The sequence below is a fragment of the Durio zibethinus genome, chromosome 28 (assembly GCF_047325235.1).
Source record: "Durio zibethinus cultivar Kanyao isolate XHJ-2024 chromosome 28, ASM4732523v1, whole genome shotgun sequence".
Lineage (NCBI taxonomy): Eukaryota > Viridiplantae > Streptophyta > Magnoliopsida > Malvales > Malvaceae > Durio > Durio zibethinus.
The window spans coordinates 3,962,276-3,980,222 of NC_143189.1; the positions used below are offsets into that span (position 1 = coordinate 3,962,276).

The 17,947-nt window shown below is 33.5% G+C and overlaps 2 protein-coding genes and 1 pseudogene across 7 annotated transcripts; all 3 read right to left on the reverse strand.

Annotated features, from left to right (window-relative positions):
* Positions 1–1,473: 1,473 nt before the first annotated feature.
* LOC111281184 (photosystem I reaction center subunit III, chloroplastic pseudogene) lies at positions 1,474–2,479 on the reverse strand (annotated as a pseudogene).
* A 1,191-nt stretch (positions 2,480–3,670) lies between these two features.
* LOC111281315 (cyclin-T1-4-like) lies at positions 3,671–9,868 on the reverse strand. Of its 4 annotated transcripts, none has more exons than XM_022869038.2 (7): positions 9,737–9,868; positions 7,942–8,286; positions 6,843–6,924; positions 6,369–6,503; positions 5,529–5,704; positions 5,294–5,445; positions 3,671–4,967 (listed from the first exon to the last, which is right to left on the reverse strand). In XM_022869038.2, exons 2-7 carry the CDS (start codon positions 8,166–8,168, stop codon positions 3,943–3,945), a joined length of 1,797 nt encoding a protein of 598 aa, XP_022724773.2. In that variant the 5' UTR covers positions 8,169–8,286; positions 9,737–9,868; the 3' UTR covers positions 3,671–3,942. The 4 variants fall into 4 exon arrangements, with proteins under 4 accessions (XP_022724773.2, XP_022724774.2, XP_089613465.1 ...); XM_022869039.2 differs by having other exon boundaries at positions 7,942–8,234; positions 9,737–9,836; XM_089757339.1 differs by lacking the exon at positions 6,369–6,503.
* Positions 9,869–10,107: 239 nt separating this feature from the next.
* LOC111281314 (vacuolar sorting protein 3-like) lies at positions 10,108–17,148 on the reverse strand. Of its 3 annotated transcripts, XM_089757338.1 has the most exons (15): positions 16,387–17,105; positions 15,863–16,175; positions 15,129–15,404; positions 14,592–14,788; positions 14,207–14,348; positions 12,999–13,271; positions 12,814–12,886; positions 12,589–12,637; positions 11,981–12,266; positions 11,726–11,781; positions 11,519–11,587; positions 11,292–11,403; positions 11,025–11,114; positions 10,785–10,955; positions 10,138–10,431 (listed from the first exon to the last, which is right to left on the reverse strand). In XM_089757338.1, the coding sequence occupies exons 2-15, from the start codon at positions 15,995–15,997 to the stop codon at positions 10,339–10,341; spliced, it is 2,022 nt and encodes a 673-aa protein (XP_089613464.1). In that variant the 5' UTR covers positions 15,998–16,175; positions 16,387–17,105; the 3' UTR covers positions 10,138–10,338. The 3 variants fall into 3 exon arrangements, 2 of the variants coding, with proteins under 2 accessions (XP_089613464.1, XP_022724772.2); XR_002689112.2 differs by having other exon boundaries at positions 10,108–10,431; positions 11,726–11,767; positions 15,863–17,148; XM_022869037.2 differs by having other exon boundaries at positions 15,863–17,132.
* Between the last annotated feature and the right edge of the window lie 799 nt (positions 17,149–17,947).

The following is a 17,947-nucleotide window of genomic DNA, read 5'->3' on the forward strand; positions in this document are numbered from 1 at the left end:
ACCTGCAACTTAAAAGTTTCACCATATTTTTTTATAAAAGACGCCTCGCAAATATTAATTAAGTTTTTATATATATTATAACGAATCCTCACAATACCCCCTTGTGAGATTAAAGTGTTATAATTTTCTATTAATCTGACCATGCCAACTTGAAACATATGTATCTCTTGTTTAGGTTTTCTTGTCTCTTGGTAATTAACATTATATCTGGATTGAGAAAAGGAGAAGGAAAGGAAAGGAAAATAAAAGAAAATAATAGAAATAAAAATTTTTTTTCTTTGTTTGAATAAACTTTTGATTTAAAAAAAAAAAAAAAGAAAAAAACTCAATAACTTTTAATTTTTCTTATAGTCATCTTTTTTTTAATACTTCAATTTAAGACTACAAACATAATTTTCTTTGATAAGTATTTTATATAATATCATAGTTTATAAATATTTTATGATTTTTCAAGTTTTAACAATAAAACAAGCTAAATTATTGTTAGAATAAATTAAAAGATTAAATTAAATATAAAATTATGAATATAATAAGAATAAATTAATACATATTATTGTATTAAACATACTCAATTTTATTTAGAAAAATACATTTATATAAGTTAGGTAGTATAAAAATGTATTAGTATATTATGTTATTTTATAAAAAAAAAAAGGTTATAATTAAAAAAAAAATTATAATGAATTACTTACTTTCTTTTTCACTATTTGTTCAAAAAATGGTTATTAGATTTTTTTTTATTAATTTTAATTATCCAAACAAGAGATATATGTATTTAAAAAAAAAAAACTTTTCTTTTTTTTTTTTTATTAATATGTATCCAAACATAATGTAAACATCTAAATTGATGCTAAAAGATTTCTTGGTATTCTAACATTATTATAACACTTTGTCACATGAATTTGGATGACAAAGATTGAAATGGAAAGTCGATCAGCTCCAAATGTTTTAACACTAGCATTACATGCACTTGAGTGAAAAAAAAATTTCATTTCAAGTACAAGAAATTTCCCAAGACGCTTGTCTTGAACAAACAATATTCAGTCTAATGCATCTCCATCTTCCTCCCTATACCAGTGGTCGATCCATTTTATCACTGTGCCCTGGAAAATCACATAGAACAAAAACTTAATAATAAACAAAAAAACAAGACAAATTTTCTGTTTTTACAATTCCCTTTCGTTTTATCTCATGAATTTCACCCTTATTTCTAAAATTTAGAATAGTACAAGACAATAAGACAACTCACAGGATGGATATATCACAATTTAAATCTGAATATGGTAAACATTTTTTTTCCTACATACTAACATACAATATTTCATCCTAATTATAAACATATCATTGTTAAAAAGAATAATATTTTTGATAATTCAAGAAAAAATATATGGCAAACAAGATACATAAATTAATCTAAAAATATTAAGAAAATTTTGATGAGATAGAGGAGAGACAGACCTGAGGCTGAGGAGATTACACGTCCTTGACAACAAGGTCATTATTGAGAAACTCCCTCTAGGCAGCGAAGGCCAAAGAAAGCCTCTGAAGAGCGGACTGGTAGCCAAAGGCACATCGATGATGATCTCATTCATGGCTGGCTTCTTGTCATCGCTTATAGCAATCAGGTAGCTCCTTCCAACCCACCCAATCCATCCAGCGATGCACAAGAACAACAGACCTGGCGTAATGAACTCACCCCAGTGACTCTGGTCACCGTTCACTATCAAATGAGGCAACCCATCAGAGCCACAAAGCAGTCCGTATTTCTCACAGTTGTCGAACGTCTCTTGGTTTTCTCGATGGTGGCTTTGATAACGAGAGCTGGTGCGCTGTCAGGGGCGTGAAGCTTCAACGATGATTCAAGCTTCTTGATCTGCTGCTTCTCACGTTTGGCAAATTGCTTGGACTCTTTGCATGGTTTTAGCCCTGAAATGTCAACTACAGCAGGCTTCGGAGCTGAAAGAAGAATGGAAGAAAGAGCAAGAGCAGCTGAGAAAGCTTGGAGTGGAGAAGCCGATGGTGTTGAATTCTTGTCTGAGGATGGAGTGCTTGAGCATACCACCAATGACCTTGAAACTTTGAGGGTTACTTAGGAGTTTAGCTTTGGCTTCAAAAGCGATTTTGAGAGATTAGTTGGGGTTGTAAGAGACATCTTGGGCTTGTTCTTTTTTCTTTGATGATGAAGAAAAAGAGAGAGAGAGAAAGAAGATAGGTTTTAGAGGAGAGAAGGGAGAGGGGAGGGAGGGATGGATTTTAGATTCTGGCAGAGAGGGAGAGACAATGGTGGGTGTAATGAGAAAATACAGGGAGTAGTACGAAAGCTAACTTGGATGGTTGTGATTGGTTAAAGGGGGTTTGATTGTGAGTTTGAAATTCTCTCTATATCTATCTTGTGGAAGTTTGGATAAAATAGCTGCTGGAGGTAGCAATTTGTATTTTTGTTAATTTGAAATGTGTAATAATATGAATTATTAAAAAATGAATATGATTTAAATTATAAAATATATTTAAATTTTAAATTTGAATACGATATGTTTAATATATGTGTCACAAGTAACATGACATAATTAATACGTATATAATTAATTTATTTTAATAAAATATAAATAAACACGAATAGTATAAATATATATGAATAGATATAATTAATATAACTATATATAAGAATACAATTAAAATAATAAATAACTATAAATTGTCTATTATTTAAAACTTAATAAATTTGATATATTAATAATATAAAAAAAATATTTACATATTAAAAGATTAAAAAATATTTAATAATAATTTAATATGTATTTAATATATTTATATATTTTAATTTTAATTTATATTACATTACTATATTAATTTTTAATATCAAATTTAAAATGATAAACTATTAAAGAATAAAGAATAAAATATTAATATATAAGACTCATATTAATATTTATATTGTATTTATATTATTAATATAAAAAAAATTATAATAATTATTAAATAAGTATTATAATTAAATATTTAAAATAATTTTTATATGAAATTAAATAACTAATTAAATATTATAAGTAAAAGATTAAAAATTAAAATAATTTTTATATGTTTATATTAAATTAAAATAAATATAAAAATATATTAAACGTGTTAGATATATTAATATGATAAAATTAAATTAAATATGCTTTTCGTACCATATCATATATTTAGACAAATTAATATATATACCATATGAATTGTATATTGTTAAAATTTATATAAACACAAATAAATATAAAACACATATTTTAAAATATATACATAATTTTTTTATATTATTTTCGTATCGTATCATAATATTATATTTAAACTCAAATAAATATAAAAAAATCATTTAAAATATATATATATATTTTTTTTTTATACCGTACCATCTGCCTTTACAATTTTAAGGGTCTAGAATTGTCATTCTAGTGGCTGGCTTGTCGTCAGTTCGTGTGCTCGACATGAGCTACTAACTACTGTTGTAATAACTCTAACGTGTGACTAACACAAAACTCTGACAGCCTTTTATTTTGTTTGAATAACCAAAACAGATATAGCTGTTCTCAAACAACCCCCACTTCAGAATGATATTTTCACAATTCAATAATAAGATGACTACGGTTAATATCTTTATATATATATATATATATATATATATATATGAAGGAAATAAATTAACTGCCTCTTTACTTTCTCTTGATGCCTCTGCCGTTGTGACGACTCAAGTATCCTCGTTCATAACATTCTGTTACAGCCAAGATATGCGCCATTGTAGGCAATCAAAATGTAACTAATTTTAAGTACATTTCAGCCAATGTTTCAGTTTCCAAAGGATCATTCTGACCATTTATGGGAGCACTGTTCAAAATATCGATAACAGCGGTCAGACATCATATCCAAAGATCATATGGATCACGCGTGAAGCACCACGACATTACTGCATCACAAATGATTCTCGTGTGCATGCCTTCTATGCTCTTTATCTGCATAACTACTCCGACCTATTTTGTGCCCATCCTCTACGGTGTCATGTTTGAAACTCGACATGTACTCATGACGCTTCTTCCCTTCTAACTGCCTCTCAGGTGGGCTGCCACCTTTTCTCTTGCGGATGTTTACCATGGGAGAAGTATCATCCAGCATTTCTCCTTCTTCAGCAGCCTCTGTTTCAAACCCCCTAGCTGACTGCCCCTTTGTAACAAAGTGGTTCCCTTCTCCCATTTCCCCATGGTCCTTAACATGATCTCGATTCTCATTCCTAGACCAGCTCTGTCGATGTTCTCGCTTGATTTTCTCATCTTCTACAGCCAATTCGACCCCATCCTCTAGCTCCCTCTCGATAAGATCATCTTCATCCATGACATCCCTTTTCTTCGTTGTTTCCCCTCGAGACTTCCTCCTTTTCTCAAGTGCAGCCTTCAGCTTATCTTTATCAATTTTAATAGCTTCTTTGGGGGACTGGCCAACTGGTCCTTCCCTAATGTCCAAGTTTCGCCCAGTCACACTGCTAGCCTTACGTGATACTCCATCATCTCTCCATTCTCCTGTTTCTACAATTTCATTTCTTCCACCAGTTCTTCTTTCCTGGTCTTCCCCCCCAGCTCGCTCCATTCCGGACCTAAATTTATTTGAAACTTCCCTCATGTTCTCCTTTGGAGGCAATTGCTCAGGATGTTGATTATCCTTGGTTTCTATATCCATCTTTTGATCAGTAATAACACTGCCCATCTCCCCACTCCCATTATCATTACTTTGATTTTGGGCAGTTCTTGATGACATCCCATGATTGTCTGCAGATGAGTAGTCGGCTGATGCCCGTGATGACATTTGTTTTTCCTCACTTCCAGATGGATGTTTTGCTGGGCCTCGATTAGATGTACCACCACCAGCACTTCCTTCTACTTCACTACCCAGAGATTGGGGGACTCGGTTTTGCTCATAAAGTTCCAGCATTTGATTGCTAACTTCTGCAAGATAAAGCAACCACAGTTACTATGTAGAAAACCCAACTAAAACCACATGAAGAAAGACACAGAAGAACAGCTAAGCAATCACAGCAGCGACCATGGGATTTCACACATGGCAATAAGCAGACTGCCAACCAAAAACAAAGGAATTACATGAAACAGATAGCTATAATCATGTATTCAGTGGGTCAACTTTAAGAGAAGTAACATCTGACAAATGCTATAAGCAAGCAACCAAAAGCAACATCAGTTCCATGGAGCCATTTAATAGCTGTCCAATAGTATCCACGAGATATTTATTACAACATTATGAACAGGATACCAACCCTCCAATTGGCGTGGGGTGACATCAAATTCTTGCCACCAGACCTTCTCACCATCTGATGGAAGCTTCACTTTAAGGAACTTGGCAGCAAGGAAAATGGCACCTGCCGCAATATGATGGGGCTTAAATTGCAGACAGAGTGATGTTCTCAGCCTGCAATCCGCTTTTCAGTGTGTCAAAAGTGATCAGGAGGAAGAGATCATTTTAAAAACTTGAAGAAACACAACTTAACATACCCATCATTCACAAAATTCCATGCAACTTGAGCAAGAGCATTCTGTGCAACCTTGAATTTCTTTATAGCCTCGACAAGAGGTTTATATGGGTGATGAACATTGAGGTCAAAACCCAAAGTGGCAAGTACAGCCCTCTCCCCAAGTAAAATTAGCTCCTTTTGTTGCTCATACACTTCCTGCAAGATATATCGAGGCTAATAAGTAACTCTAACAACTAGAATTATGCGACCAAAAGTTTAAAAACTATAATAAATAGGATAATAAGAAAAGTTATATTTTAGCAATAATTCAAAAAAGTGAGGTTGCAGGGAGATATTTTACCAAGGACACAGCTGTTGGAGGAAAGAAGAGGATTTTGAGCAAGAATTTGAGTTCAAGAGGAACAGAAGAATAAATTCTGACAGAAGGAAAGACCACCACAATGCTAGCAAGTTATATGTCTTTGCCAAGTACTTTACAGACATTGGCAATATATCACACAATAATCAATAGATTGGACAAATTTGAAACGTAACTAACACCTCAAAGGTGAAGTTCTCATAACGAACCACGCATGGGAATTTCAGCTTGTTAGGTTTTATAAGAAGAAAATATAATTAAGGGGCGGTCAGTCTTATATGCCTGAGGAATAAGAAAATGAGTGAAAAAGATACCTAAAAAAAAATGAGGGCAAATGAAACCAGAAAGATTACACAAATGGAATGGCAATTGAGAGCAGGTTAGAGAACAACTGCACAAGTCAGGGAGCAAGAGACACGAAATGGAAGAAAAGTGGCAACTCAAGCATCAAAGAGTGGAATGCAAATAAACTGGTGAAAGCATCATTAATTTAAAGAACACCTTTTGTTTGATCCTCTGGGCTGCAGCAGGATCTTTTTTGTGTATTATCTCATAGGAAACAAGAATAACATCCTTTAATGGACGAGGTGTCTCTTCAACCTTCCCAGCAAAGAACATACACACAGTAGCAATGGTCTGTCAAGCAAAGAAATGAAGTTAAGCACATGATCATAAAAACGTTCCTACTCAATGCTCTTTCTTAACAAAATTCTTCATAAGAAATACAAATGATAGGTAAAGTTAAAAGCTACTATTATAAGACTTTTCACAGGTTTCACCCCTCAACCATACTAGCACGCAGACCAACATTATGTCATCCAAAACAAATGCTAACTCAGTAAAAATTCATAATGAAATGGAATCAAAATACAAAGACTACTTAGATTTCTAAAAGAAAATATCTAGAGTAGATGGATTTAGCTTAAATAAAGAAGTTTTAACACAATTCACCAGACAATGAGAATAATAACTCACCCTTCTATCATTCTTTGCATGTGATTGTCGAATGAAGAACCGGTGACAAAAGATTATTGCTGTGGCTATTGTTACCTGGGGACTGCATCAGGTAAGAAATTCAGTCAAATTCATTCAATATGAGCCGACAAATATGAATGTGTCTATCCAAAAACATAATGTCAGAAGTGCAGATCATTGTGTGATTTGATCAGACAAAAAATGTCTAAACAACTCCTTTCAGCCTTATGATTGTCAAAAGTAAAAGAAGAAATAATGATCACATAGTATGCTTTCAGGGTTTGATTCTCATATGAAAAGCTCAACTAACACCCATTATTGGTAGAACATTTTTTCCAGAAATATAATACCAAAACCAGGCAAAGTATGACAGATATTCACACATAGACAAAGCACTCACACGTTTATGTGCATGAGTATTTTGCTCGAGAGATAAAGCATATGAGTATAAAAAGAAGGATAATAACAAACTGACACACACAGACATGCATGAGCACGGATGCACACACAAGATCATCTCCTGCACCAGTCTGCTTGTAACTATTCGTTAAGATTCTTTAACTAGAATCCAGGAATTGCTTAACAAAAGCATCCTATCCAAACCAGGAAATGTTGCCTAAATTATCAGTAGTAGCAGCTATGAACACTAATGACAGGAAAATGAATGATATTTTATATTTTTAAAAGTTTAGATCATTTCTTTCTGTTATAAAATTATGATTAAGTGATTTCAAGTTCTACTTTCCATGCAGATATCAGCACTGAAACAATTTGGGAGTTGCAATAGGTAATATCTCAATGTTTGAACATTTAGATATAATCATGTTAAATACACAAATTTAAAAACTTTCTACCAAAAATAAACATCAAAAGTTACTTTAATTTTCATGCTATAAATCATGGAGAAATTGAATAAATAAATTAATCACAGATGGGACAGACATGCATGTGCACGCAAACACACAAAACATGCAAAAAATTACAATAACCTTCTATTTCCATTATAAATGATGCTTCGTAATCAGAATGTCTACTAATGAAACCCAATATTCAAGTCCAACAGGGCAAATCAACATCTGAACGTAAACCATGAACTTACACTTTCAGCCTCATGCCCAAATCCTGCAAAAATGTACAGTATGACTTGCGTAAGTATGTCTCTTTCTTCAAGTCAATACCATCCCTTCTTGATGAGGAATTTTCTTCTATTTCTTTTCTTGAAAAATACCAATGACCTACTTCCTCTTGCTTTTCTTGAGAATTTCTAGAAGGCCCACTATCAGAGGTTGAATGATGTGAGGAATCCCCAGGTAACATGCCCGCCATATATATATATATATATATATACACACGTATGTATCTCCCAACACTATGATACAAAAAGAGATCTCCCTATAAAAGGAGGAAGACTTTATTTCTTCATAACCAGCCTTTTAGTATTATTCTGATCGGAGATATAACAGAAATGTGAGAGATCTTGACAAGCAGAACTAAAAATGTCATACATATGATGCACCTAAAAGAACAATGCCTTCATTCCAGTTTAATGACCAATTACATGACATGATAAACCACAGATGACAGAAGTTGTCAACAAAATAGCAAGGACATCATAACCAAAAAAAAAAACAAAATGCCACAGAACTGATGTGACATAGAAAATTAGGATGTTCAGCATTGCCTAATCACGTACCCCATCCTAGATTCTGGTCATGGTGCCCCATCTTGTACCAAAAACTAAATTTCCCAAAAAAGTTGTACAAAAGATTTAGGTGGTTCTTGTCATTGAAATATACTGTAAGCATCTTTAAGGATTCCATTGTATTTATAATCAAATTCTTTTTGAAGGCATCAAAACCTTAACTTTGGAATTACTTGATGAAAACCACCACAAAAACTCATTCTTCAACACTTATGTAGTAAAATGAAATTAATTAGAAAAAAGCACAGTCTAATACCATCATTCTTCCATATTTTCCTCTGACACACTCCAAAAAAGAAACCTAATATTAATTACCATCAACAATAAAGAACACAAAAACATCACATCATCAAAACATAGAAATTATAAATTGAAAGTGAAATTTGTTGACATTTAAATAATGATTATCTTACACCTATCTGTATACCCATTAGTTCAGAATAGCATAAGCACATAATTTGGAAAGACTAATCAATCTTTTATAAGAATAAATCATAGTATCAAATAATTATCCATAAACAATAAAAAAAAATTTACTAAACTTACAAACGCTACTACAAATTTCGATAATAATAATAATAATAATAATAATAATAATAATAATAATAATAATAATAATAAAGAAAAGGAATGCTATTATCAGCATTAAGAAATATATAAAAGTAGCAAGTTAAATTTCCATGAAACAAATAAGATTCACAAAAGAGACAAAAATATCATGGATACTTAAAAAAAAGAGAGAGAAAATCGCCCAAAACACATAAAAATGAGGTTTTTAAAACCAAAATAAAGGGAAAACCTGTAACTGAACTATAATTTTAAAATTGTGAGCTTAAAACATGATATTTATCATTTATCATTTACAGTAAAACTTTAAAAAACAAAAAAGAAAGAGAAGGAAAAAGCCGTATTCCAAAAACTTAGGTCACGAAGAACCCACTCGAACGAGAACCAAATTCCAGGATTGCGATTTTAGTATCCTCAAATTCGGATATCGGATGCTTGAAGCTTAAATTCTTCGAATTTTGGATCCGAAACCTTTATCTCTCGAAAAAACTAAAAAAAAAATCCACCTATTTTTTTCATTTCGTCTTTCTCTCTCTAAGATAATAAGACCAAAAAAAAAAAAAAAAAGCAAAGAATAAAATCTAATAAATTTGAGAAATAAAAAGAAAATGAAAAAGAGAATGACCTGGAGAAGGAAGCAGGCTCTTCGCTGCTCTCTCACTGCTTGCTTCTCTTTTTTCTTTTTTTCTTTTTCTCTGCGTCTGGTAAAATGAAGCAGAAATATGCAAACAAAATTGAGTTTTATATTTTAAAATGGTTTTACTAATTTACCCAATTAGCCCCTTTTCTTTTGGGTAATAAAGAATGCCCCTGAAATAATTAATCTTCTGCTATTCAGTCCTCCAATTAGTAATGCTAATGTTCATTTTTTCGTCCATATAATTTTGTGACAAATGATAACCACATGTGCCATGTTTCCGCTAAATTTGCAATCCAATAAGTAACTTAATTCACTTAATTTATAAAAAAATTATATTGATAATCCGAAGCTTGGCATTTAGCTTTTCAAATGAAAACATTCTTCAATTATTAAATCAAATACTCCAATAATTTTTTTTTTAACATGAAAAGAGTGTCAGTGTTCCATCGTTACTTCAGTATAGACAAAATTTCCTGTTCTAATGCTAGCCATGAAGTTTATCCATGACCGAAGCAAAGATAATACAGTCCCGTAGCATCATCAATACAAGACTTTGTCGCCAACTTTCGACCAAACATTCCTGTGGCTTAGCGGCTAACCAGCCAACCAGGTTTGAACACGACATCTTGCTTAAAATCACGGCCGGTGATGGAAGTTGTCTCACCTTGACGACGGAAACACTGCAGATAAAGCAGATGAAGTTTTTAAACAAACAACTTCAATGCAGATGTAGCTTCTAAACGTCAATGCAAACTGATATTAATTGAATAACTAAAACAGGCTATATCATTATGTAACATCTTTTAGCACCTAACCCAAGTTTACCTAGGTTTGCAATTGATTTAGCAGATGTTTCCTGGTAGGGATTTAAAACTAAAAACCGTTGGGGTTTCCAAATGGTAACTGTAACGAGTTAAAGAAATAAAAAGTCACTCATCCGTTGGGCAACTTAAAGTAGCAACATCGCAACCCCATTTCTGATCCAAAGTTTTGGAAAGATGAAGAAAATATGTAACGGTTAGTCATCACCAACCTTGTAACAAACAACCGTATCGTCTGGATACATGGCAAAAAGCTTGGTTCCAAGGCGGGCATGACAAGAATCACAAAGGCTCTCATCATTAATCTGCGCAAGCCGCGATCTCTCTTCCAATCTTGCAAGCTTTGCATCTATGTGTACAGCACGGGATAGATACTGCACAATCTGGGAAAAAGAAAGATCAAGACGCAGCTCAAATTATAAGGAGTTAGACAAGTCCAAAAGGTATCTTACTTGTCCTTGACGGTGATGATGAAGCCGAGCCCTCAACATTCTCAATATTGTATCCGATGCAAGCTGAAGAGGCATGTCAGGGGACAGTGTCTGCAAAATCAACACTCAGATTACCCTAATAAAAAAGCCATATGGAAAAAGTAACAATGAACTCAATAATTCCAGCACAAGTAACTCGTTAGGTCTGGCCACATGATAATACAAGAGCATGTTAGATCACATGCCAGCATAGAATCATGCATGCGTGAGAAAGAGAGAGGGCTCGACCTCTAACACTTGCAAAGGGTCCAGTGACTCTCCATGATTATGGAGAAGGCGAACAGCAGCCTTAAACATAGGCTCTTTACCATCTCGTGGATCCAAATACATATCAAGTAACCTGATATGATCATTGTCACAAACAGGTTAAATAAAACAAAAAAAGGTCAGATGCATAAGTAGAGAAGGAGAGGAAAGAAATTACAAGCGAAAAAGAAAGAAAATAAAAAACTAACTGCATGTAAGCATCTGGTTGGCCAATCTCAGCACAATACTGTTCTGCCGCTTCGCTATCCTCCAGTTTCCTGATAGGCCATTGAATGTTAAAAATAAGAATACAATAATTCTTTTTTTTTTTTTAAATCTGTAACCTTCATGACTAAAGATTATATTTACAAACTGCCTAATGCACCTAACATCCTAATTAATATTCTGGAACTTACAGCGCCAAGATTTGGAGCACCAATGACTCTTGTCCCAATTTTCTGTATAAAATAGCCTAACGAATCAAATCATAATATTAAATCAGCAAATGCTAAATGCAACAACTACTCATATAAACATTCAAAAAAAAAGAAAAAAGCAATTTATAAATAAATAAACAGTTGATCTAGGAGTTCTACTAGTGTATAGTGTTAAAAACTCAGCCAACGTAGTCAACTGAACAGCTCAAGACAATGTACAAAGTTCTAACAGACCTTTTCAAACCATAACTCTGATCTTTCTATCAAATAAAGGACCTCTTCTGGATCATACAAATCTGAAGACTGTAAAAATATCTGCAGTCGCTCCCGCACAGGACTTCGAAATATCGAATCATTCTGGATATCAGTGCTTTTCACTTGCTCTTGCCTTCCAGCATCAGGGCTCTGGGTGCTTTCTGAATCAAAGGTTTCAATAGCTGACTTGGCAAGAGAAAGAGCATAGAATGTATGGAACCGAGCGTCATCAGAATCTTGATCCTCAATTAACCACTGGAGATACCTGCATGGATAAGATATCTTTATGCAAAATCTATGCAGTGAAGATCACATCTAATATTAATAAGAGAGAAAACTTGTATATTAAAAAATTAAAGAGCTCATGTGAGCAAGGAGAATACTATGACCATACAAATGAACAATGTTTTCAGTATGAACATGGGATAGAAAGGTAAAATGATGATAAACCAAAAGTAAGAGTTTCCAAAGAATAACCCTGAGTACAATGTGACTATAATAGTGAGAGGAGATCCCAGAAACCAAAAGTACAACCATTAATTATAACGCTTCAAAAGTACAATCCATAAAATAAGATATGCACATACCTTTGGAGAATCTCAACCTTTTTTGGATCAATTGCTGCAATCACATCATCTGCTGCAAGATACTAATTAATAAATTGTGCATCATCTGGAGACAAAATTTACAGCTAAAACACTAAGCATCGTTGCATAACAACATGGATATTGTGCATGTCGATTCCAAAATGCAATTGACTGTGTACCACAGCCATAGTCCTAGACAAATTATTAACTTAAAATGAGACCCACCAGGTGAAAGCTGATTTGTTCTTTTTTCTGATGTCAAAACTTGAACTGCAAGTACTGGGTTTATGTCTGCAATCTGATAAGCAATTTCCATGGTCCATAATTAACCATTAAGTTCAAGGATCACAAAACCTTCAATTTAAAATAACATGAAAATAAAATCATTCACAAGAAATACAACTACATACCCATGAAAGATGCTGCAAAATCAACCCCTGATCAGATGAATCCTCCAGAATCTTTGATGCCTCAGTCACAGCAGTCTCCCTGCCAGATGTTACACACGCACTGCCATCATGTACACCATTTTCCACAGCAGGGTCTTTCCAGAGACCAGAGGAATAATTTCTTGCCAAGATGTGCCAAATAGCAAGAGCCTTTGAGCTCATCCCTTTACTAGCATATAGGAAGGCAAGTGTCCGCAAATGCCCAGAGCCATCCAATAAAGTTTCTAACTCTTCCTGCACCGCCCATGCAAGTGGTACAGTCACCTTCAAGCAACCTCCTGACAACGGTCTCTCTGTTTTCCAATGCATTGGAATTCTAAGATTCCACATTTTATCAATGTTTTTTTGCACACAGGGCCTAAGGCCATAATTTCAACTTGATTACAACTAACCAAGAAAAGAAAGTATTCGAACCTGAAAGAACTAGTTACTTTCCCATTCCAATTTGTGAATACATACTAAACTCATTTTACAAGGAATATTTTTCTTTTAGGCTTTGGTTGGTAGGAATGATGGAAAGAGGTGAGGATGAAAATTTTTTTAATCTAATGGTTAGATTTCTTCATAACCAGCTTCCTATTTAGTAGCTTAACCATTGGATTACACACCATTCCATCTTCACCCTTTTCTATCCTTCCTAACAAGCAAAGCCTAGTATCATTAAAAAAAGAAAAAAAGCAGTTAAATTGATGAACAAATCACTAGAAGATGTTCAACTTGAGAGTAGACTTTCTATTTATTTGACCAGAAATCTGTCATTCTTTTGTTTTGACAAGGAAATTTTTTCTTGGAACAATAAAGTTCTAATCTAACAACTAAAACATACATAATATTCTTTTTACTTATATATTCAAAAAGACTGTCAAAATCTTGTATTTTGTATATTTTCTTTATTAACTTAAGAATAAGCAAAAATGGGTAATACCAAGAGCTGAGTAATTAAAATACAATAATTATTAAGAATTTCTTACTTCCAAGCATATCTTCTTTTGTTACCTTGAAACCATCCATTCTAGGCAAATCATTGATTCAACATTTTATGTATGCATGCATTACCAGTGGGTTTAAATAACCCACTCCAGCAGACCACTGATTTAATGTAGCAAGGATATCATTCCAAAACTGATGTACGATTATCAAATAAAATAAGCAAAGAAAAAAGCACATACCACAATACAACAATTTTCAGAAGATGCCAGCTTCTCCATATCATCAACATAATTTAGGGCTCTATATAGGTACATTAAAAGTGTATCAACCCCCTCCTTCACTGACAAAGTCAAATCTTTCTGATGAGAAACCTCTAGATACCTGTAGCAGGGAACAACAACTTAGAACATTGTTAAGGATATTTCAAGCCACAAGCCATGACTGCAAAAGAATACTAAAATAAGAACAACAAATTAATAAGTGTCAATTAAAACTGGAACTCAAATCATTTCACTACCCCTTATGACTTCATCTTGGCAAAGGGAGAGAGAATATAGGGGAAACTGAAAAAAATTGCAGTAATTATATATGTAAAGCACAAAAACAGACTACACTGGAAGGCACCTGATAATGTTCTTAATTGCAGACTCCAGCAATTCAGACCTGGTCGGTGGATTAGATAAAAAATGTTCATCAACCACAGTTTCTACACCTGCTTTTCTGAGGAAAATTGCCCTTTGAATAGCCAACAACCCATCATCCACAACATCTTCGAGGGGTACAGGAGGAGGATGTAAACCCCAATACCGGTTTCGAGGAACCTGAAAAAGGTCAATTAAACTGCTATGACAGCAAACCTTCAAAAACTTGCACAAAAGAGTTCTACATGTTCTCTGCAAGCAGAGATCAGAAAAGAATGGTCATTCGACAATTCTAGTCATATCCAAACAATGCAACTCTTCTTTTTCTTCCTCGTTCATTGATCAGTTTTACAAGTATTCTCATAGATGAAATTTTATTATTATTAGTTTAAGTTGGACATTACATAGCTCATAGTTAGATTAACATAACACGATTAACACATTATCCCCCAGAATCACATGGACTACTACAGAATGTGCAAAACAAACCATCAAAAGAATGCAGTTATAAAAGACATACCAGGAGTGACCAGCGATTTGGGTCTCGCATTATAAATGGAAATACTTCAGAAGGCTGCATTGTTTCTGATTGCAAAAATTGATCCACTGCTTCCTCAAAGTGCAAGTCAAAGAGCAAAAGGAAACCCACTTGGGCAGGAAACAAGGAAAGCATTTCCTTAGACATTTCACCTTCACATGCAAGTTCCTCCACCAAGGAGATGGCTTCCTTGAAATTCTTTTTTCTCAACAAATCTTTTATTTGTTCTTCTGAAGGCACTTTTCGATAGCAAATGACCTGGAAATATTTAGCATGAAGCAGGATGATGTATCACAATATATATTATAATAACAGACAAAGCAATGCATAGGGGTTGCAACTGAGGTCATGAACCTAGCCTGGATAGCAGCATAGGGCACTAACATACAAATCATTCAGTGGGCTCAGACCAAAGAAGTCAATTCTCTAAGAAGTGATAGCTTATGCAGCACAGTAAAGTTGATGCACCTAGCTTCTAGTAACCAATATTAATATATCCACAATATTTCTTTAACCATGAAATGCAAACCATCAGCCACCAAGCTGCTAAAAGTCTTTTTCCATCAATATATAAAAATTTCAGGGAGTATACGTAAATATGTACCCATATGATTTCAATCTCAACACTGAAACATCACATCTAATAGAAATTGCATATGTAGGATTTTAGATCATATTCACATTTCAAGCAACGTGAACTACTATGATTCACATACCTTTGTGGGAGTAGCAACAGCAACAACTTCCCCACTCCTATTTTCCTCATCCGCAACAATACACTGGCCGGTTCCTTCAACACCAAAAGTAACTGTTTGAATGCAATTACCTGATTTCTTATGATACAGCTCCATCTTCCCATCCCTCACAACCACTGCAAAGGAGGACAACTCCCCAACTGAATCTGGACCACCCCTACGAAACACCAAACTCCCACCAACTGGCTGCCCATGTGCATCAACAATCACCCCTACATTGTCCACTAACAACAAAACCTTCCACTCTCTCCACAAAAGCTTCAACAACGGTGGCCTAGATAAATCGGGTAATGAAAAAATCACGCCACTTTGCCCGGTAACACACGAAAATAAACTATACCCATTAATATTACCGACAATTATTGAATCATCAAGCCAGACCATAGACTTCACTCCATCAAAACATTGCATTTCTCTTAGGATCACAAACGAATCATTTAAAAAAGTACCGTCTAAAATAAGCTCTACTAACATCAGTTTCTTACCAATAACAAGGGCAAAAACGTAATTACGTCCTCGGTTCTGCTCTAACTCCCTTGTTTTCACTCCATTTGCCCTAACTCCTCCAAATTTATCCAAAATTCGTTGCCCTTTTGACGAATTCGATGAACTATCGACTAAGTCGGCGCTTGTAGAATGGGTTCCTCGGAATCTCCGAGCAATTACTGTGACTCCTTTTAAACCATTTAATTTTTTGACTGGTTGAATCAAGAGCGAATCCGTTAAAAGCAAGAACCCATCAGATAATACTAAAACGACACCGATCTCGGCGAGAACGGATATTGATTCCACGGGAGAGTCAGAAAGGGAAACAGTGCGTAGGAGGGAAACGTTTCGGGAAAGGGAAGAGAAAGAAACGGATTCAATTAAAGGTGGGCTTGCGATTGGGTTATGATTAGGGTTAGGGTTTAGGGAGAGTAAAAGGAGGGAGCCGTTTTGGGTGCCAAGGTAGACGGTGGATTGGGAAAGAGAGACAGAGCAGATGGAAAGGTGGTGAGTTGGGAGGTCGAAGTGAGCCAAGGGCTCGACGGCGGTGCGAAACTTGGGCTTGGCCATGTGAAGGAAGGGAGGTAGAGTTAGGCGATATCGGAAGGGATCGCCATTGAAATTGCGTTGGAAAAGTTTAGAAAAGGAAAATGTCTTCAGACCACCTACCAGTAAATGATAACCGAAGGCAATTTTGTTAGAATTAGGTTAGCAATAGATCGGGTCCAAGTAAGTTTTTGCTAGCTATGAATCTAATTTGATTTTATATTTAACTCGAATTCAATTCAAAAAAAAATTTTGTTTTTTTTATGTTCAAATTCGACCTAATTTAATAATATATAAATAATATTTGATTTGATTTAAAATTAATAAAATATTATTTTTTAATTATAAATATTTAAAATATAATTATATAAATATATATATATATAAATAATTAAAAAATAAAATTTATATAATATCAAATCAAATCAAATTTACCTAAAATTTAAGTTTGATCCAATTTTAATTTTTTTTAATAATATCTTACCCAATTCAAAATTTGATTTAAAAAAAAAAATTAATCTTGTGAGATTGAACAGGATCAAAACTGTCAAAAGCGGTTAGATTATCGACCCTTATTAGAGCTTAGAATCCAAGCTTCTTTCTTAAGTCAAATTTTTTTAATATTAAAAAATTATTTTAATATATAGATTTTTATGTTTAAAAAGAGTATTAAAACTAGGGTTAATATGTAATTTCACCCATTGAATTATTTTATTTTTAATGATTTAATACTTATAAAAAAATTTATCACTTTGTTTCAAATTAAACATTTTATACAATTAATTATCATCACTAATTAAAATATCGATATGATAAATATTAACTAATTAAAATAAATCACATGCTATAATATGATTTGTTATTTTTTATCAAATCAACTTATCATTACCAAAATTAATGCAAAAGACAAATCTTAACAAAAATAGAATTAAAAAATTTAATCATGATTTCTTTTTATAAGTGTAATATATAATGTAAAAATTAAAATTAAATTTAAATTCCACCCCATCTTCA